Genomic DNA, 22,254 nt, shown 5'->3' on the forward strand with positions numbered 1-22,254 from the left:
TGGTGCTTGGCTGGTGGTGTGCCTGGGCTGGTGCTTGGCTGGCGGTCTGTGTGGAGTGGCGCTTGCCTGGTGGTGTGTGTGGAGTGGTGCTTGGCTGGTGGTGTGCGTGGTCTGGTGCTTGGTTGGCAGTGTGCGTGGTCTTGCGCTTGCCTGGTGGTGTGTGTGGATTGGTGCTTGGCTGTTGGTGTGCCTGGACTGGTGCTTGGCTGGCGGTGTCTGTGGACTGGTGCTTGGCTGGCGGTGTGTGTGGTCTGGTGTTTGGTTGGCAGTGTGCGTGGTCTTGCGCTTGCCTGGTGGTGTGTTTGGATTGGTGCTTGGCTGGTGGTGTGCCTGGACTGGTGCTTGGCTGGTGGTGTGTGTGGAGTGGCGCTTGCCTGGCGGTGTGTGTGGACTGGTGCTTGGCTGGCGGTGTGCGTGGTCTGGTGCTTGACTGGCGGTGTGTGTGGTCTGGTGCTTGGCTGGTTGTGTGCGTGGATTGGTGCTCGGCTGGCGGTGTGTGGGAAGTGACTTAATGCTGGTTACTACACACAGTGCTAGCTGAGCGCCACTCCATGCAATCCATGAGTTTGTGTAGTTGCTGTGTCAGGAATGTTGACGTGTGAAAGTGATGGGCCCTTGAATGGCGTTGTCTGCTGGTGGAAGTGTAGTTATGTGATGGGTCTGCGGCTGGCGGTATGAATGTTTTGTATGTGTCACATGTATGAAAGGTGTATGAATGGTCTGTAAAGAGGTTGGTGCCTTGTCGTGGCTTTACAGCTCACGTAACGAGTCAATGGTTCAGTTTCTCGTCCGTTCCATTATTAACAGTGCGTTTCATTTTTTCTGAAATCACTTGCTAATACAATTGTATATACTGAACCATCACTCACCCTCGTGCCAAATCCAACCAGGATGTGTGTGTGTTTGAGGACTTGATGTCAGTGTAGTAATTGTTATTTTTTTTAAGCAGGGCGCACTTTGTCACTTTTTTGTAAATGTTGTGATGAGTTGCTTTTGTGCCTGGTGGTGTGAATGGTCTTCTGTGTGTCAGGTATGAAAGGTGTGTGAATGGCCTGTAAAGCAGTTGGTGCCTTGAAGTGGCTTTACAGCTCACGAGCTGCGAGTCATTGGTTCAGTTTTTTTTTCCATGTAATTGACAGTGCATTTCATTTTTGTCAAATCTCTTGTTAATAAAATTATATATACTGAACCATCACTCGCCCTCGTGCCAAATCCAACCAGTATGTGTATGTGTTTGAGGAATAGATGGCGGTGCAGGGATCTTGGTCTTTTTAGTCTCTCTGCCAAGGTGTACATTCCACCTACGAATAACCTACCAATTGTACATATTGTTGAAAACCCATGGGAGTACATGGTGATGTCTCTCTGGTGAAATCTAACAATTAATTTTATCCACAATATCCTGCAAAACTCACAATGTCAGTCATATTTTCCTTGCAATATTGCGCCCAAATTGTCACGCTGCACAAGTAAACAACTAATTTTGACAAAACTAATTGGTTTACCTAGGGGGGTCACATGGGTTTTTCACTCTTTCCTCGGTTGCCATCTAGGGAAACCTAGCAAACCCACACATTTCTTGAAAGTAGACACCCGGGGGCTTTCAAGGGGGTATGGCTTGCGTGGATCCTCCAACGTTCCTTTACCTAGAATCCCTAGCAAACCTTAAATGTAGCTGAAAAAATTCGTTTTCATACATTTTTGTGTGTAAAAGCGTGGCATCACTGGGCTCACACAAATTTCCACCCAACCTGCGTTCCCCCCAGGTCTCCCGATAAAAATCGTACCTCACTTGCGTGGGTGGCTCAAGGACCCGCAACAGGCAAGGGCCCAAAGCCTAATGAGGCGGCATCAAAATTACCTATCACAAACCAACCTGGTTTTGCAAGGGGGTTCCCATGAGTTTTTGGCCCGGGGCTCAGCGGCCATCTAGGAAAAGCTACCTAACCCACACATTTCTGGAAACTAGACACCCGGGGGAGTCCAGCGAGGTATGGCTTGCGTGGGTCCTTCATCATTCTCCTACCCAGAATCCACTGCAAAGTCCTTGAGCCACCCACGCAAGTGAGGTACCATTTTTCTCAGAAGACTTTGGGGAACGCGGGGTGGGAGGAAATTTGTTGATCCACACAGATTCCAGAACTTTCCACCACAGAAGTGTGAGGAAAATGCGTTTTTTTCTTCAATATTTTAGCTTTGCAAGGGATTCTGGGTAACAGAACGTGGTGGGAGGCAGCCGAGTCACCGCATCCTGAATTCCCCTGGGTGTCTAGTTTTCAAAAATGTATAGGTTTGCTAGGATTCCCTAGGTGCTGGCAGAGCTAGGGTTTAAAAACGACAGGTAGGCACTTTGCCAAAAAAGGCCCACTTTTCAATGCAAAATTGAGGAGCGACCACGTTGCGTTTTGCGCCCTTTCCTGACGTAGGCACTAGGCAGACCCACGCAAGTGAGGTACCATTTTTCTCAGAAGACTTTGGGGAATGCGGGGTGGGAGGAAATTTGTTGATCCACGCAGATTCCAGAACTTTCCACCACAGAAATGTGAGGAAAATGCGTTTTCTGGGTCAATTTTTTTTAGCTTTGTAAGGGATTCTGGGTAGCAGAACCGGTGGGAGGCAGCCAAGTCACCCCATCCTGAATTCCCCAGGGTGTCTAGTTTTCAAAAATGTATAGGTTTGCTAGGTTTCCCTAGGTGCCGGCAGAGCTAGGGTTCAAAAACGACAGGTAGGCACTTTGCCAAAAAAGGCCCATTTTTCACTGCGAAATTGAGGTGTGACCACGTTGCGTTTTGCGCCGTTTCCTGACGCAGGCACTAGGCAGACCCACGCAAGTGAGGTACCATTTTTCTCAGAAGACTTTGGGGAATGCGGGGTGGGAGGACATTTGTTGATCCACACAGATTCCAGAACTTTCCACCACAGAAATGTGAGGAAAATGCATTTGTTTGTAAATTTTTTAGCTTTGCAAGGGATTCTGGGTAACAGAACCTGGTGGGAGGCAGTCGAGTCACCCATCCTGAATTCCCCTGGGTGTCTAGTTTTAAAAAATGTAAAGGTTTGCTAGGTTTCCCTAGGTGCCGGCAGAGCTAGAGTTAAAAAACGACAGGTAGGCACTTTGCCAAAAAAGGCCCAATTTTCAATGCGAAATTGAGGAGCGACCATGTTGCGTTTTGCACCGTTTCCTGACGCAGGCACTAGGCAGACCCACGCAAGTGAGGTACCATTTTTCTCAGAAGACTTTGGGGAACGCGGGGTGGGTGGACATTTGTTGATCCACGCATATTCCAGAACTTTCCACCACAGAAATGTGAGGAAAATGCATTTGTTTGTCAATTGTTTAGCTTTGCAAGGGATTCTGGGTAACAGAACTTGGTGGGAGGCAGCCGAGTCACTCCATCCTGAATTCCCCTGGGTGTCTAGTTTTCAAAAATGTATAGGTTTGCTAGGTTTCCCTAGGTGCCAGCAGAGCTAGGGTTAAAAAACTACAGGTAGGCACTTTGCCAAAAAAGGCCCATTTTTCACTGGGAAATTGAGGTGCGACCACGTTGCGTTTTGCACCATTTACTGACACAGGCACTAGGCAGACCCACGCAAGTGAGGTACCATTTGTCTCAGAAGACTTTGGGGAATGTGGGGTGGGTGGAAATTTGTTGATCCACGCAGATTCCAGAACTTTCCACCACAGAAATGTGAGGAAAATGCGTTTTATTGTTAATTTTTTTTGGTTTACAAGGGATTCTGGGTAACAAAACCTGGTGGGAGGCATCCTGAATTCCCCTGTGTGTCTACTTTTCAAAAATGTATAGGTTTGCTAGATTTCCCTAGGGCCCGGCAGAGCTAGGGTTAAAAAACTACAGCTAGTCACTTTGCCAAAACATGGTCATTTTTACCTGCGAAATTGAGGTGTGACCAAGTTCGGTTTTGCGCCTTTTCCTGTCGCAGGCCCTAGGCCAACCCACACAAGTGGGGTATCATTTTTCTCTGAAGACTTTGGAGAACGCAGTATGGAAGGAAATTTGTGGATCCACGCAGATTCCAGAACTTTCCACCACAGAAATGTGGGGAAAATGTGTTTTTTTGTATACTTTTTTAGGTTTGCAAGGAATTCTGGGTAACAGAACCTGGTGGGAGGCAGTCAAGTCACCCCATCATGGATTTCCCAGGGTGTCTACTTTTAAAAAATGTATAGGTTTGCTAGGTTTCCCTAGGTGCCGGCAGAGCTAGGGTGCAAAAACTACAGCTAGGCACTTTGCAAAAAAAGGGTCAATTTTTAACTGCGAAATTGAGGTATGACCACGTTGCAATTTGCCCCGTTTCCTGTCGCAGGCACAAGGCCGACCCACACAAGTGAGGTACCGTTTTTATTGGGAGACTTTGGGGAACGCAGGATGGAATGAAATTTGTGGATCCACGCAGATTCCAGAACTTTCCACCACATAAATGTGGGGAAAATGTGTTTTTTTGTATACTTTTTTAGGTTTGCAAGGAATTCTGGGTAACAGAACCTGGTGGGAGGCAGTCAAGTCACCGCATCCTGAATTCCCCTGGGTGTCTAGTTTTCAAAAATGTATAGGTTTGCTAGGATTCCCTAGGTGCTGGCAGAGCTAGGGTTTAAAAACGACAGGTAGGCACTTTGCCAAAAAAGGCCCACTTTTCAATGCAAAATTGAGGAGCGACCACGTTGCGTTTTGCGCCCTTTCCTGACGTAGGCACTAGGCAGACCCACGCAAGTGAGGTACCATTTTTCTCAGAAGACTTTGGGGAATGCGGGGTGGGAGGAAATTTGTTGATCCACGCAGATTCCAGAACTTTCCACCACAGAAATGTGAGGAAAATGCGTTTTCTGGGTCAATTTTTTTAGCTTTGTAAGGGATTCTGGGTAGCAGAACCGGTGGGAGGCAGCCAAGTCACCCCATCCTGAATTCCCCAGGGTGTCTAGTTTTCAAAAATGTATAGGTTTGCTAGGTTTCCCTAGGTGCCGGCAGAGCTAGGGTTCAAAAACGACAGGTAGGCACTTTGCCAAAAAAGGCCCATTTTTCACTGCGAAATTGAGGTGTGACCACGTTGCGTTTTGCGCCGTTTCCTGACGCAGGCACTAGGCAGACCCACGCAAGTGAGGTACCATTTTTCTCAGAAGACTTTGGGGAATGCGGGGTGGGAGGACATTTGTTGATCCACACAGATTCCAGAACTTTCCACCACAGAAATGTGAGGAAAATGCATTTTTTTGTCAATTTTTTAGCTTTGCAAGGGATTCTGGGTAACAGAACCTGGTGGGAGGCAGTCGAGTCACCCATCCTGAATTCCCCTGGGTGTCTAGTTTTAAAAAATGTAAAGGTTTGCTAGGTTTCCCTAGGTGCCGGCAGAGCTAGAGTTAAAAAACGACAGGTAGGCACTTTGCCAAAAAAGGCCCATTTTTCAATGCGAAATTGAGGAGCGACCATGTTGCGTTTTGCACCGTTTCCTGACGCAGGCACTAGGCAGACCCACGCAAGTGAGGTACCATTTTTCTCAGAAGACTTTGGGGAACGCGGGGTGGGTGGACATTTGTTGATCCACGCATATTCCAGAACTTTCCACCACAGAAATGTGAGGAAAATGCATTTGTTTGTCAATTGTTTAGCTTTGCAAGGGATTCTGGGTAACAGAACTTGGTGGGAGGCAGCCGAGTCACTCCATCCTGAATTCCCCTGGGTGTCTAGTTTTCAAAAATGTATAGGTTTGCTAGGTTTCCCTAGGTGCCAGCAGAGCTAGGGTTAAAAAACTACAGGTAGGCACTTTGCCAAAAAAGGCCCATTTTTCACTGGGAAATTGAGGTGCGACCACGTTGCGTTTTGCACCATTTACTGACACAGGCACTAGGCAGACCCACGCAAGTGAGGTACCATTTGTCTCAGAAGACTTTGGGGAATGTGGGGTGGGTGGAAATTTGTTGATCCACGCAGATTCCAGAACTTTCCACCACAGAAATGTGAGGAAAATGCGTTTTATTGTTAATTTTTTTTGGTTTACAAGGGATTCTGGGTAACAAAACCTGGTGGGAGGCATCCTGAATTCCCCTGTGTGTCTACTTTTCAAAAATGTATAGGTTTGCTAGATTTCCCTAGGGCCCGGCAGAGCTAGGGTTAAAAAACTACAGCTAGTCACTTTGCCAAAACATGGTCATTTTTACCTGCGAAATTGAGGTGTGACCAAGTTCGGTTTTGCGCCTTTTCCTGTCGCAGGCCCTAGGCCAACCCACACAAGTGGGGTATCATTTTTCTCTGAAGACTTTGGAGAACGCAGTATGGAAGGAAATTTGTGGATCCACGCAGATTCCAGAACTTTCCACCACAGAAATGTGGGGAAAATGTGTTTTTTTGTATACTTTTTTAGGTTTGCAAGGAATTCTGGGTAACAGAACCTGGTGGGAGGCAGTCAAGTCACCCCATCATGGATTTCCCAGGGTGTCTACTTTTAAAAAATGTATAGGTTTGCTAGGTTTCCCTAGGTGCCGGCAGAGCTAGGGTGCAAAAACTACAGCTAGGCACTTTGCAAAAAAAGGGTCAATTTTTAACTGCGAAATTGAGGTATGACCACGTTGCAATTTGCCCCATTTCCTGTCGCAGGCACAAGGCCGACCCACACAAGTGAGGTACCGTTTTTATCGGGAGACTTAGGGAAATTCAGATTTGTAAATCAACTGTTATTACCTATTGAGTTTTCACGCATTTCTCCCTTCAAAATGAAAGACATTGTGTAAAAAAAAATCATTTTGAAAAATGACCAATAATTCTCATGCTAGTATGAGTATTCCCAATTTTGAAAATGTGGAAATATATACTGTTTCTAAACTCTATAATTTGTACCCAATCCAAAAATACATAGGTGTCTTTCATACCGATTTTTCCATGTATCCATTTTCCCAGAATAATTGCTCTATACCCGGTACATAATAAAATACCATTGCAAGTTGCTGCTCAGTTTTTGGCTCCGGGTTCGCCGGGTTCTTGGCGAAACTACAAGTCCTGTATATCCGGCACAACCAGAAAGGTCTAATGGATGGAACGGTATATTGCTTTCAAAGAGCTGCCAAAATTACAAGAAGTTACAGGTGAAAACGTTGAGACAAAAGGCTGGTTTTTTCAACTAATTTTCAATTTTTCCAATATTTAACTGAGAGTTTCTATAAAGAAACCTTCATGGATTTAGACAAATGACCCCTTTCTGAATTCAGAATTTTGTCTACTTTCTGAAAATGTATAGCTTTCCAGGATCCATTATTGCTTTCATACTCATTTCTACCATTAACTGGAAGGAGGTTGAAAACACTAAAAAAAGCAAAAATAGGCTGTCCCAGAAAAATGGCAGAAATGTGTGAAAAATGTTGGTTCTCTGACAAAAGACTGCCATTCCCTAAAAGCTGGGAAAATGCTGATTTCAGCCCCATAAACCCTTTTTTGATACCATTTGCAGGGAAAAACCCAGAGGCGTTCATTTGCAACCCGTTTTTCCATTTTTCTGAAAAAACTAAAATTTTACTGTATTTTGCCTAATTTCTGGGACCCCTCCAAGGGAATCCACAAACCCTGGGCACCTTTAGAATCCACATGATGTTGGAAGAAAAGGACGCAAATTTGGCGTGGATACCTTATGTGGTCAAAAGGTTACAGGGGCCTAAGCACGCACTACCCCAAATCGCCAAAAAAAGGCTTAGCACAGGAGGGGAAAAGGCCTAGCAGCAAAGGGTTTAAACACAAAAAAAGAAAATCAAAACATCATTGTTAAATGTAAACACTGCATTAAAATTGCAACTAGATCAATTCTACACCATTACACTACAATAATCAATTTACTTACACTAAAAGCTAGGTCCGACCATAAGAAATGCAACCACACCTGCTGCCTCACCAGCCTCATGTTTAGAGATGAGATAAGTAAATATAATGATTGTTTCTGCAAAAGTTTGATTTGTTGCAGGTCAACGCATGCCAAGTCTTGGTTAGCTAATTGGCTCACACGGCATGAGTTTACTCTAAGAAAGAGGACATAGGTAACAGAGCTGCTAACTGCAACTATGTAATGAACGACTGACCTTTGGTATGAAAATCTCAACCTGTGTCTACAAAATCTAGTATAATACTCAGGGAAAACGCAGATGTGTATATTTCATTCAGGTATTTTTATTACCGTTATTTTGAATTAATATTAACAAATCCTTTTATAAAGAAAACAAACATGAACGGCTGCCATGAGCATTGTAACATTTACATATAAATATTTTAGTGCAAAATAATTTAGGTTATTTTGTAATTGATTTCAGTTTTCTCACGTACATTTTGAATAGAATGCTAGCAGGCTGAACATTTAAGAGGAAAATATTTCACCATGCAGGTTTAGAAGATAATGAAAATACACAACGCCCTTCAGTAAAAAGCGTGCATGTGTCTTTCTCGAATTAGTTCTACATAGGGTATTTCTTCTGTTGATGCCACAGCATTGTTGGTAGGAAGGTCATTTTTACAAAGGATTAACATGAGTATTTTAGAGCAAATGTAATCTTATCTATCTCTTAAACTGCACCCACAGTAGTAATCAAATTATAAAAAGTGTATTGGTTAGGAAGAAGGAATGATGTATGTGAACAACAAGAAATATAGTATTGTCAAGATTACTACGATTTTTTTTTTTTTGGTTAGGCTAGAGTAACTTTGGTCAGACCAAACAAAAAAAGATGCTATTTTGCTGTAACAATTAGGACCACAGAAGTCCTTTCTAAGGATTTGCTCACAGACCTTAGTGAGGAAATCCATCTAAATGCATGTGGGATTACATTGTTAGATTATTATGCAAAGCAGTTGTGTTCTGCAGTTTAAAAGGATTATTTGTTAAAGGTTATAAAAAGAATATGGAAGAAGGCATGAGAGTAGCTTTTCTTTACTATTCTGTGCTCATGTTCTTGTCGCATCCTTTCTTTCCTAACTGTTTGGACTGAATATACGTAAAAGCAAACTGTTATGGTCCGCAATAAAGGAGAAAACATCTATAGAAGCGGGCATGTGAGATCATCAAAAAATATACAATAGTATTTCTATCTTTTTGTGTAAGAAGACAGAGTATCCCAGCATACAACACATGGCACACAATAACAGGCTTATTTTTATACCACTCCCAATTCACCAACATATTTCAATTACATTTAGAGCTTAGTGCGTGCCATCTGCCTCACCTAACACGAACCATTTACACATCAATGTTTTATGCCGGATTTTGTTCTTTGCTTCGCAATTTCTTTATTTGCCAGACTGTATCAGCATTTCAGCGATCTCCACAAATACATTACAAATATATATTTTTTAATCAAACCCACAATTTTCCAGAAAAACAGCTAATGGTCTTGGAGAAAACCAGCATCTATGACAACAAACATGTAATCCTTCCTGAAATTACCTCAATATGCCATTTTTTCACAAAAAACTTGACTTCACAGTATCAACCCTTTATAATGGGCATGAAACAAATAACACTTGTTTTTGTGCAGAAACAATGTTATTCCTGTTAACAAGTGTAAAAGCTGAGACATGGAACATTATATTTACAGTAGTTGATAAGTGAGTATAATAAATACTACCCCAGAGCCTAAAGCCAGAGACTCAATTTCCCCATATATAAATGCAATTCTATGTTAAGCATGTTGCATTGCATCATAGCTGCTTTTCAAACAATCAGATGATTTTGCGCAGAAGAAAAGACAAAGTCCTCTGTATTATCAGATATCAGGGAACTTCGGAGCCAAGCAAAAACAGCAGTTCATGGCAGAAGATGAAGGTGAAAAAGTAAACACAAAGATCTGTGAAAACGTCTCCCATTTTGCTGTAAGTGTCCATAGAGCGGTTGATCAATTCTGAAGGGATTCCAGATAATAGGAGAGCCGCAGTTAGCACGGTCGTTTTCATCTTCTTTTCCCCCTTAAAAACAGGTAGAAGTTAAATGTTTTATTTTGTTAAGTAACTTTCCTCTATCCACATATCAACAATGTCAGCAGGCCGTGTTTAATGCAAGGGCCACAATTTGAAGTAGCATTAGTTTTGAGAAATCGCACATGACAATCCACACAATGCTAATGTCGGTATTCTCTTCATCGTGCCGTGATATTTCTTGTGCAAGGATTAGGGTAGGCTCTTCGTCGAATATTCACAATATGTTCTGTCTGGAGTATTTGTTCCTCTGCACAATATCTTGCTCCTGCTGAATAGATTTGTCTGTGTGTGTGCAGTGTATGTGTGCACTGCACACCTTATACCTTTAGCTACACCTCACTGTTTGCCTGGTTCCCAGAGAGCTTGGACTGGTGGGCTCTTTGTACACTGATTGTGCCTGTATGCAATAACTTCATATTGCATTAACAAAACCATGGGATGCAATGTCACCCAGTGACTCAAGCTTAAGTTCAAAATTACACCATAATAACCTCCTGCCTAGGAGTTCATGACTTATACCCTGCTTAAACATTAAAACTATATAAAATACATTTATAAGCTTGGATGAATAAAGGACAGGTTTAAACAGGTCTTCTGAGGAAATGTGAGCTAATGAAACATGGGGAAAAACATGTACAAAAACGAACTGAAATAACCTGCTCTAAGCGCACATTTCTAGTAAGGAAAATACATACAATTCCTCATTTTCTGTCATTGCTGTGTGATCTATGGCCAGCATTTGCTGGAAAAGGAGAAAAACAGAGTAAAAATGCATTCCAAATAAAATCGGGCTGTGAGAACCTATATGGAGGAGCTAATGTCTGCCTTCTCATACCACTGGGCCCCAAAGGGTAATAGGCTAATTCAAGAAACTGTAACCAATCCGCTGGTAGGAACATTTAGTGTTAAAGTTGCAGGATGGGACACCACAAAAATCTATGTTTATTTTTGCCGCCTTGAAAAGACATATTGTAAAGAAACAAGGGAACCCAAGTAAGTTCTGCCAAGGACCTTGGGAATTAAGCTATTTGCCTGGCTTGAAGCTGGTTTTTACTGGCTGCAACCCAGGAACACAGACCTAGCACAACCCTATATCTGGAATTAAGAGAACGCTGCCGCGGCTCCCTCCCCATTGGGATACTCAAGCCATCGCGCCTTCCCGTTCCCATCACTGGATGGGTCTCACTAATACCGCGCCATTACCTTTGAAGCTGTAAGCGGTCCGGTTCCCCTACACCTCTGATTGTATTTTTCTTGATCTAGCTGTTCACCATTCGTGCCCTCAGTTCCATATTTGTTACTATCCATGCGGATAGTCCATTTATTGTATATATGGATCGAAACGCTGTCGACACCCAATACACCGCTCTAAATTGTCATTTAATGTGTAAAGTTGTTCTTTTGCAATTTGTTTGTTACATTGAAAATTGTGTGTTTAACAAACCTACAGCTTTGCCTGAACCTTTGTGTTCTTCATTGTTTGTCCCTCTTGGTTTAGTTGGATGCAGGCTTGTGTCCCACTTACAAATTGTTTTGTCTGTATTGTTCCTATTTGAATTTAAAATATTAAATATCTAACCTCTGTCCGGCTGGACAAGTTATACAAATATAGTACTGACTGGGTCTATATTCATTTCCCCCCTTTTTTACTGTTGTTTTCCTAGGGACCACTGTTCTTAAAAATACCTTGAAAAGACAACCATTTGCAATGCAATAGGTCTCACAAATGTATTTCTTTTTTAGTTAGAGCTATTAGCGCTGTAATGCAAATGTTTGTTAGTTATGAAGATTATGTTTAGCACCCTTTAAGTAATGTCTCACAGCTGCATTTATTTTGTAGGGTGTTTGCACCATTTGATATGCAGTAACCTAGCGATGAAAAAGCAACTAAGTAATTACGGTTTGACCCCCTCCCCTACCCCTCAGCAATCTGGATCAGTTCACACACTGCTTGTTATGCACCACGCACACTGGCTTCATTCACTCCATCTTTCAGAAAGCAAATTGTGCCAAATGTACTTTTCAGTGTCAGTCACTAGGTTCAATCACATTAACATATGCAACTAGTTTTAAATCGAAATATAGCAATAAGCAACAGAATTGTGGTACGTCAAGCTTTGCAAATGGCCTTCCAGTGCGCTGCAACACTTTTTTGTGTGTTTTTAGTAACTTTTGATCTAAGCTAGAAACAAACGTTTTTGCTGTAAAATCTACAGATTATGCAGTGGATGATGGATTATGTGGCAAATGCAGAAAATCTATAACTATGCAAAAATCATTGTGGCTGCACAATCACATAATTCCAGTGGACTTGATATAATCATGAGAAAAAACAACAAGGGTTTGGCTTAAGCGCAGCTGGGCCACGCCACAATCTGAATAAACAAAACAAGTTGCCAATACTGCACTGTTACTTAACCATCAGTTAAAGAGACAATGAATGAAACAATTGCCCTTGCAAAACCAATCTTTCAGTTGAATTTAATCAAAAAAAGTGTTATTTATAGCTGTCAAAAGTCTTTTTTCATTTTTTACAATTTTCTCCAAATTCTCAAACAATACACTCAATTTTTTCTTTTTCTTATTTTGGAGCCCCTTTTAGAATTGAAATTCACACTCATTCTCTAAAAACCAACATAATATACAACATATACACCGTGTCAGAATCATACACATATTGCACTATTTCACACATCCATTCATACATTCTGAGGTAGTTTATCCAGCTCGAGGCTAATATGGCGATTAATTGTCGATATTGAAGGATGCTGGGAAAGGTAGTTTGTATCTGCTGTTCTTTGACTATCGAAGGGGATGTATTCATACATAATGGAATATACTGGAAACACGAATAATTTCTGTACTTTCAGATTTTGACATGGAAATTTCTTTTCCAGAATAGAGAGGTAAGATGAGAATGCTGAGTGAGTGGACAGTAGGGGGTGTTGCTCTAGAGTATAGGGAGTAAGAAAGTTGAGTTGTTTTTGTCTTTCACAAAAAATCTTTGGTCCTGAGGAGAATCCCCGCAGTGAGGGTGATTCAAAACACGTAGACCATTTCATTTCTTAGGCCAATCTGTATTGTTTCATTTGTTTGTCAAAATCTGAACTTTGTCATATTGTTAGATGGCTTTCTTGTTTTTTCAAACATCTTAGTTTTGTATATAAAATATTACATTTGTAGTGCTGCACCATAAATAGGGTGTAGTGAAGCATTCCCAGGGCGGGCATTCTGTGCATGTATGATGTGAGAATGTATGAATGGATGTGTGAAATAGTGCAATAGGTGTATGATTCTGACACGGTGTATATGTTGTATATAACGTTGTTTTTTAGAGAAGGAGTGTGAATTTTAATTCTAAAAGGGGCTCCAAAATAAGAAAGAAAAAATGTAGTATATTGTTTGAAAATTTAGAGAAAATTGTAAAAAATGAAAAAATACTTTTGAAAGATATAAATAAAACTTTTTTGATTAAATTCAACTGAAAGATTGGTTTTGCAAGGGCAATTGTTTAATTCATTGTCTCTTTAACTGATAGTTAAGTAACAGTGCAGTATTGGCAACTTGTTTTGTTTATTCATTCTTGATATAATCATGCCACTGGAATCATGCAGAAGGGGAAAATCAAATGATATGACTGGTTTGACTAAATCTTGCAGCAAGAAAAGCCAAATTAAGCAGCACACTTAGTGTTATTATCTCACTATTTTGGCATTTTTACACATAATACTTTGTAAGCAAAGCTTTTGTCTCAATAGTACCAATTTGGCACCTATTTACAGAAATAAGCAACAGAAACTTGACCAGTCAACCTATGCAAAGGACCTTCCACTACCCTGCAACATGTATGTGTTGCAACGTTTTATTCGTAACTTTTGATTTACAAGCACATTTTTTATGAAATCTGCAGATTAGGTAGCAGCTGATCGCTTATGTGGTAAATACTGCAAATCCATAGTTATGTGGGAACCGCCACAGCCGTGAAATCGCCTAATTCCAGTGGTTTTGAGCATAGATGGGACATGGTGATGGTTTATGAATGCTTAGATGAGCTTTAAATACACAGGTTCATATAAAGTGAAAGCACCCCCGCTTTCCATCTGAACAATCCATCTGCATTCTCAGTGCAATTTGATGTTGTCCATTACAGGGAGTGAGGTTTATTCTCAGGGTGTACTCAGAACGTGTACTAAGCTCACGAACGTCTGTGCTGAAGACGGATGCTGCTGTGGACATGATAATGTTTTCAAGTATTTATTTGTCCCAAAAAGCACGCGCTGATGTATATTTATTTACCAGTCGTTTTAGTGTGTTTATGAACAAACTGCTGAAGCGATAACAGGCAAGTTCACATAGACATTGCAAAAAGTGATGGAAAAATCTAATGGATTTATTAAATAATGGGCAACAGCCTCTGGCAAAGGAATTACCGTAGAAAACGTGGTTTGCTCTGTAAATTGAAACTAGTTGGGTCCGGGATTCTCCGCCCTCTAAGCGATTATTTGGTTTGACCCGTCTGTAGGCTGTAAATGCTTGAGAGGGCAGAGCGGTTGGGGGAGAGGAGGGCTCAGGTTGCCACATATATGCAGGAACAGGGGAGGAATCTAGCATTCAATAATTATTAAACTTTGAGCTATTGGCATTGCTAATAATAATGCAACACCAATAGCTGAAACATTCAGTAATGCGAGACCTATTGCATTGCATGGTTGGAAGTAGTTATAAGGAGGGGAGCACAAAGAGAGGGAAGGAAATGGGAAAGCGAGAGTCGAAAATAGGCCTGAGTGCTCACTCAGGCCAAAAGGGGAGCCAAGCTGATGGTCAATAGGACTATGGTTTAGGTCTGTGTCAGGTCTAAAGGCCCTAGTTAGTGGGGCTGAGAGATATTAAAGGGCACCGACTACATTTTGTGTAAAAAAAAGAGTCCAAAGTCTCCCAAATGTGAGTAGAAGATAGGAGGGTCCCTCAAAAATGGAAATGGGCAATATCCGTGCCTCTAACGTACGTGATCCATGCCAACCAAGTGTGATATGAGACTTGCTTAAAGTATTCCCAATCTAGTAGCACGACTTTGATTGTAATGGTGGCGAGTAGGGGCCATGCAGAAATCGATATGTTTTATTTCAGCTTTAAAAAGCCATATAAAACGACATAAAATATATTAATTAGGTTTATAATTACAGGGTATTGCCATAAATGTATAACATCGAGGAGCGGTATATAAAGTGCAATTAGTGCCTGAACTCAGAGGTCAAAGCACCTCCAACAGAACAATGACAAGTCAGTGCCAGCGGAATTCTTATGCTACGCTCAAAGAAAACCCAACGGATATAACAAAACTCCGCTAAGCATTTAGAATTTTTAAACATAAAATATTTTAAATATTGTTTATAAAATATTTACTGCTATTTGAGGGAATCGAATCAAATGATTTGAGTGAGCATAAATAGTCCAAGGTCTACTGCCGTATGAACTACGTATGTTTCTACTGGGATGACTAGCAACATCACAAAATAAAATGATAAAATCCATTGTCATTTTGCTCGCCGCGCCACCCCAGTTTAGACCTAGCTATATGAATATCAGTCTTGGACCTTCTCCAAGCAAGGGACCCATGTCTCGGCACACCCTTATCTACTTAGAGCTCACATATTACAAAATGTGACCATGGGTGCGTGTTTGTAAAGTTTCAACCCTCCGCCCTTCATTATATTTTGTGATGTTTCTACTGGAATGGCTCCCACACTTTCAATTTTTGAGCTCTCTAAAATATCTAAGCAGTGCAGATGCTGGTAAAATTATATTTACATTTACTTTTAAATAAAGCAAATTCTAGATAATGATCCGGTCAGCTTTGATCAGCACACTTGTTTGCGAACCAACTTACGGAGAGATAGCCAGTTATGCGAATCAATCTAAGTGTGGATTGGATGGACAGTTATTTGAATCTACTTACGAATGGGATGGCCAGTTATGCGAATCTACATGCGGATAGGATGACCAGTTATGTTAATCCACATGCGGATGGGATGAGATGCCCACTGAGGGAGTGCAAGTGCGGTGCTGAATTATCACGAGGCCCTTCAATTAGTTCTATGCAAAGGTCACACACATTACCGTTTACTGTTATGTGATGTAGTTTTTCTGAACTGCCGCATTAAACAATGTCCTGGCCTATTGGTGCTTTATAAGAGAACCCCTTAGGTCTGAACTGAAGACAGTGGAACCGGATGTGGCGTTCTGTGAAGGGTCTGTCTTGTGACTCGCTAGCCAACCCCTGCGGACGCGGTGTGCGTGTGCACTGTGCCGCTCTTGTGAGCGTCAGTCTAGCGCCAGGTCACAGCTCTAGTAGCGGGCGTGCAGGTTAGAATGTGCACACGGCATCCCATTTTGCGTATGCCCAGAATATACTGTGAATTTGTGCAAAAGAACTTTGCACTTTTTTCCCGCCTTGCACTAAAGCGTGCAAATCATTCTCGAGTAGAAAACTCCGCTTTCCATATCCCTCGTGCTGCTACTTTAATACTGCAAGGAACCGAGCCGCTGCCACGCTGCTGGCCTTCACAGTAATCACCCATCTGTTCTCATTTTTCAGGTCTTAAGAGATTTGTTGGACGACGTAAATACACTTCACTCTACGTGACCCATCTGTTGTGTGCGACATGGCACAGGCAGAGCTACAGCAAGATGCCTTCGCTTGTGACGTAGCAAAAAAAATAACAAACAAGCACGGAATCGAATTCAGTGGTGCACGCACACCACAGAGGGCAGGGAATCATAATTAATGGTGCGCGCGCACCATAGAGGAGCGGGGGCGAGGGAGCCCGTCGCCTGTGCCGCGCTGATGCGCGTGCTAGACACTGGTGGGAAAGGCGGGACATGGCCTGCCTTTGCCCAATGGCGTGCTGCTTTTTTTTTTTAAAAGCACGCTAAAGCCAATGGCAGGCGGGGAAAGCAAAACCACACGCACGAGCGTGTGGTCAGCTTTCAGAACCCCATACAAGAGGTCTAGTGCTGCGCACTGCAACGCTAAGCGCGAGACCTAAAAATATAAGAGGCTTATTGTGGATTTTGTTTTTAAAACAATTTAGGGAACGCTTGTTCCAGAAAATGCACGTGTAATTTTCCCTATGCAGGGTCTTATGCTGGGATTATAAAAATGAAGTGGAAATTCGCACAGATGCATGCCAATAAATCCTGAGCACTGAAACGGGTCCGTCAATTGCACGTCTTCAAAGCCAAAACGAGGAAACCTAATCCGTGGGACCAGAGCACAATTACTGGGCCCTTTTCCAGAGCTCCAGGGGTATTGCATGCGAGTCGCAGCAACTTAAAACTGCTGTGGTCTGCCTCTTCCAGGCACTTACCGCAGCCAGACTCATGTACCAACCTTCCTTAGATCTGTCGGAAACGTCACTCAGAACGACAGCCCTCCCCCAGCACCATGAAACAAATGATGAGTATTGTACATAGCTGCCAACTGGCTCCGAATCATAAGTCTGACATTCAGCCATTGGCGGCTTTCACCAGTTAGCTCGGAGCACTCTAGGACTTGTAGTATTTTCACTTGCACCGTGTTATGTGTGGACCTACACATTTCATACCTCTTAGAGTTGCTGAGCGCGCCGCTGAAAGCAAATAATACAATGAAAAATAACCTGAAAAAACTGGATGACACCCCCAACATCCTTAGCGCTAGTGGCTGAAAAACAGGACTAGCTGACAGACTCCCTCATGTTTATTTAACCCAGGTTACAAACTAAAGAGTCGGAGGAGCTTGGATATTATGTTCTATTTATTTCAACAAAGTAAGAGTGTTCCAGGTCAGTCAAAACCAACAGAAGGAGCTACTGTATAAGGTAAATACACGACCCCACTCAGGTCAGTATAAAAAGCCCTCACTCACCTACCTGGTAGGTGACATGCTTCATCATTGGGCCCCACTGGAGAGGCCGAGTGCCTCCCCAGTGTGCTACAACGCCAGAACTACTGCGGAGCAGGTTTCTTGTGAATAGACGTGAAAGTGAGTGATTTTAGGGTGATAGTGATGTTAAAAATGTCTATGGTGTATCAAAAAAGAAGATTTAATGTTTGATCACTTAGACATATTAAAAGTTAAAGTGTGGAAAATGCGGCCAAATAAATGGATTGGTTATTTCCACTATAAATAGTCAGTCAACATGTTTCTGCCTTGAAACGGTGTCAATTTACCAGGCATTCATCAGGACAAGTGAACTAAACCCCAGCGGTGTGGACGCGCTACGGACCACCCTGACCTGGGGACGTGAAAGTAAACAAGTGTAAAAAAGTGCAAGTGGAAGGAGGGCCAGCCTCCTATGGTACTCCCCGTTTGGGAGACTCAAAAATAATGCACTTGTATGGTGAGGAGTAAGCACATCATGGATCACGGGAAGGGGGTGCTGCCGTAATTGGCACATCGCCCTCGAGGCCAAGCACCCTCTTGGTACCGGTCTCTACCCTCGTCAACCGGATCCCGTATTATGTTCTATTGCCATCAACTCAATGGCCTTCGTTTTATCGACATTGGAAAGATGAAAGAGTGGGTCAGCCCCATTCTGATGCAAAGCTGTAGCCCAGTGCAGCCGCTTAGCCCACTGAAGTGGGAATCAGGCACGAGTGCAGCAACTGTTAGAGAGATGGAAAGACAGCATGGTGAGCTTACTGCAACTGATATCGAGGTATGAGGGTACCAGCAAGCCGGAGCAATTCCCTAACACACCTTTCCTTATTCCATGTTCATCCTTCCAAGGTCAACAACATGAGCATCACTAAAATGAGTTAAAATGATGCGACTGCATTCCTAGGCGCGGTTTAAGCGATACAAATATCACACGCTATTATCTTTATGATATGAAAGGAAAATGAGGCAGCTCAAGTCAGTATTTTAGGAAACAGATGGAACTCAAAGGGGGCGAGGAGAGAGACGAGGGAAGTCAGCGGTGGCCCTGGGAAGGGAGGGAAAGGAGAACGAGAGAGGAGAGAGGCAATACACAGAGGAGGCAGAGCTGCGAGGGCTTTTGTTTTTTTCTAGAAGGCAGAGGGTTGCTCCGCCATCCGACAGATGGCCTCACTGCCTAGGATCAATGAGCATGAATTACCGACTTTTTAAATTGTCGTAGATTGATTTATCATTTTTAGTCCTAAAGTAATGGGAGACCTTCAGCTTTTCTTTGGCAGCCGTGGCACCAAGGTAAACAGCAAAGCTGTTGCTGATCTGAATTCGCAGACAGACCCGCACTGTCCTAGCTGCCGTGCGCTCTGTCGCCTGTTTTACAGAATTTAATCCAGAAAATGCTTTTGGGGTAACCTTATCCGACAGCCGGCCACATTAGCATTTCCAGGCCACCGTAATAGGAAGGAACTCACAAAGATCCGCATGTGTTACCTGACCCACAAGGAGAGGAATGCAGCTTCAGCCCGCCTGCCTCTGCTCGCTCCCGCAAGCAGAACGCTGAGGGAGTGAACATTTGACAAAAAGGTGGGACATGCGCCCGCCTTTAGCTATTTGCAGGCTACAATAAGAAAATGACAAAGGCAACAGCCAACCCAATGCGTGGGGGGAGTCAGACCCACACAAAGGAGTTTTGAGTGCTTACAAGAAGTCACACAGAGCAGGGTCGACCTAAACAATTAACTATCACAATACAGAGGCGAGTGAAAAAAAAAACTGTGGTGGAATGGTGGGCAAAAAACGACAGCCAGGGATGTGACCTCAAACAATTATCTGTGACTGAAATTTGTTCAAGCTTTCCACCACCAATTTTTTGTTTACTTCAGTGCGATGGGTATGCCCAGACGTGGACCCCGTTCTCACTGTGCCACTGAGACCAAGCTGCACTGACAAAAGAGTCCAAACTAGGGCGTAACCGGGCTTTGTTTGCTTGTGTTCCAGTTCAAACAGACCTGGCTTGGCAGTTCAGACTGGACTGTACTTAATGGAGCAGGATCAGGGCCAATTTGTATTTGTCCGAGCCTAATCTGAGGTGGCACTGTGGACAAAAATACAATGGACTGGCATGTGGCCCAAGTAATTACCAGTAGCTGAGATTAATTCAAACATCCTGCTTATCACTTTTCTTTAGTTCACTACAATGAAAAAACTATGCAAAGGTAATTTTGCGTCATGAACTGTGAGAAAGCGGAATTATGAAACTTTATTGTGGTGCTACTTTAGTGTTAAGTATCAACATAAATTTCACCTACTTTTTCAGGGTTGATCCCAACACAAATATTCGTCTTTTTCTTCTTGTCAGAGTGCAAGTGTTTCCTTTGCTACTCAGATTTCTCCATATGTGGAAGAAATTGCACTACGGAGGCACGCACACACTACGAGGGGCGGATCATAGCACTGAGATCGGATCGTCGAGGTCTACCGCGCTTTTCCAGCTTTCCGGACCCTAGCCGTCCTGCAAACAGCCCGCTAATTGACTCGCGACCCGAGATGCTAGTTGGCACTTGGCAGCGGGGGCGCGGGGTAGGGACGACCCAGCTGGGGGCAGTGGCGTAATGAAAGTTGAAGGGGCCCCCCTGCAAGGTACACAGAGGGGCCCGCTCCGGATTTAATCCGTAGCTCTCCAGCGTGAGTACAGTGCTGAAGGGGCCTCCTGCAGCTCCTGGCCCCCCGCACTGCGGGGGATGCGGGGGCCTGTGTTACGCCCCTGGCTGGGGGCCAGCAGTTTCTCCCGAAGAGAGCAACACACCGCCCAGAGGAGAGAGGGCGAAGGAAATATCCGCACTGGGGCAACACCCCCGTTAGTTTGCAGTGATTGTGAGAGAGTGAGCTCCCTGTTGCTAAACGAGAATTCACGAGACTCGAGCGAACATGCAACTATGCACTTTGTGGCAGTTGCAGCGGTTGTAGTTGTGGCGAGGAGGCAGGAAAACAACATTGCCACTAGTGAGTCCCGCACCAAGCATCCAACCCCCTCGGCACCCTTGAGGTTCTCTCAACAACAGCCCCCCGCCTGCTAGAAGTATTTTCAGCGCTGCGTTGATACCACCTTTAGCCTCACCTTCTCGGGCCGTCTCTGGCACGACCACCTCTTGCGAGGCAAGACAGAACTCTTGCTGAGAGCCGAGAGCCATCCCTAACCAGCCTCGAGACGCGGTGAGGGTGTTAGTGTGTGCAAGTATGAGCGCAGCCCTCCATTAGGGAGACTGCCAAGTGTGTGCTCTGCGAATTCGCAGAGGCGCCTAGGTCTAGGTGCGGCTTGCGGTTCGCCTGATTGCCCCGCTCATAGAGCCACCACCCGCTCGTCTCCTCGCAGCTCTTAATTTTTCACAGCCTGATTGTGCTCACTTGTATCAACCGGAAACTGCCAGTAACGGCCTTCTCAACACGGGCAGTTTCCGGTTTTCCTGAGCTTACGACTATGCTTAACGTTTGACTCCTTGCCCCTTTCACCACCTCGCACGATTATACTCTCATAGTTGGGACAAGAGTAAATCAAGCATGCATAGAAAGCAAGTCTACAGCTGGCATACTATTAAACCATATCTGAACATTTGCACAGCGACCTGCGATTAACCATGACCTGAGACGATACCAGGGAGCCAGCTAGACACCGACACATCAAGGGAAGTGCTCTTCTTCCGCTTTACTCACCAGAAACCTTCCAGTCGCACCAGCACAACCTGCCAAAAAATCAGCTGTGGAAGTGGCTCCAGCTGGCGGCCAAACAGCCAATTAGTTAACTATTCATCACGAGAAAACCAGTGTCATTAAGAAGGTGGGGAGTTTCTTCAAGTAGTCCCAAATAAAGGCAAAGGTAACACAGAGAATCCAGACAGCAGAGACGATAACAGGAAAGGCAATGAGGTCGGTCAGAGTCAGAAAACCCATGTAAGATCGAGGCCAAAACCCAAAACAATAAAAGGGAAAATTGAGAGCGAGGGAAGGGACAGTGGCCCCCTTGACCCTGTCCCGAATAGTCGCTTAACAAAACACGAAAACCTCGAAAAAGCATGCGTCATGGCGATGGACAACAAGATCCCATGTTCCCCCGTCAGAGCCCCCTTCAAAGGCATGAATTACAGCGAAACACAAAACCTGGAGGAAAAAAACATACTAACTGTAACAGCAACTGGAACTGCAGCTCCTCAGAAGCCGGGCTTGGAAAGCCAAGAACCAATAAGCACAGTGGAGTCACATCAAAAGAGAAACCCATGCACCAGGGGGCACCGAAATATATACAAAATGTTCCTTCTTGAAAGACCCTGGAACGGCAATATTTTCCAAAAGCGGAACCATAAAAGGGCTGCAAACCCCACTCCA

The 22,254-nt window shown here is 43.7% G+C and overlaps 1 protein-coding gene across 1 annotated transcript in view; it reads right to left on the reverse strand.

Annotated features, from left to right (window-relative positions):
* Positions 1-8,146: 8,146 nt before the first annotated feature.
* CAMLG (calcium modulating ligand) overlaps positions 8,147-22,254 on the reverse strand; it is a 165,935-nt gene continuing 151,827 nt past the window's right edge. The window contains exon 5 of the mRNA XM_078653272.1: positions 8,147-9,947. Within this exon, the coding sequence (XP_078509398.1) occupies positions 9,756-9,947 (192 nt within the window). The 3' untranslated portion in view covers positions 8,147-9,755. The remainder of the gene's footprint in view (positions 9,948-22,254) is intronic.

This window comes from Lissotriton helveticus, chromosome 7, assembly GCF_964261635.1.
Source record: "Lissotriton helveticus chromosome 7, aLisHel1.1, whole genome shotgun sequence".
Taxonomy (NCBI): Eukaryota; Metazoa; Chordata; class Amphibia; order Caudata; family Salamandridae; genus Lissotriton; species Lissotriton helveticus.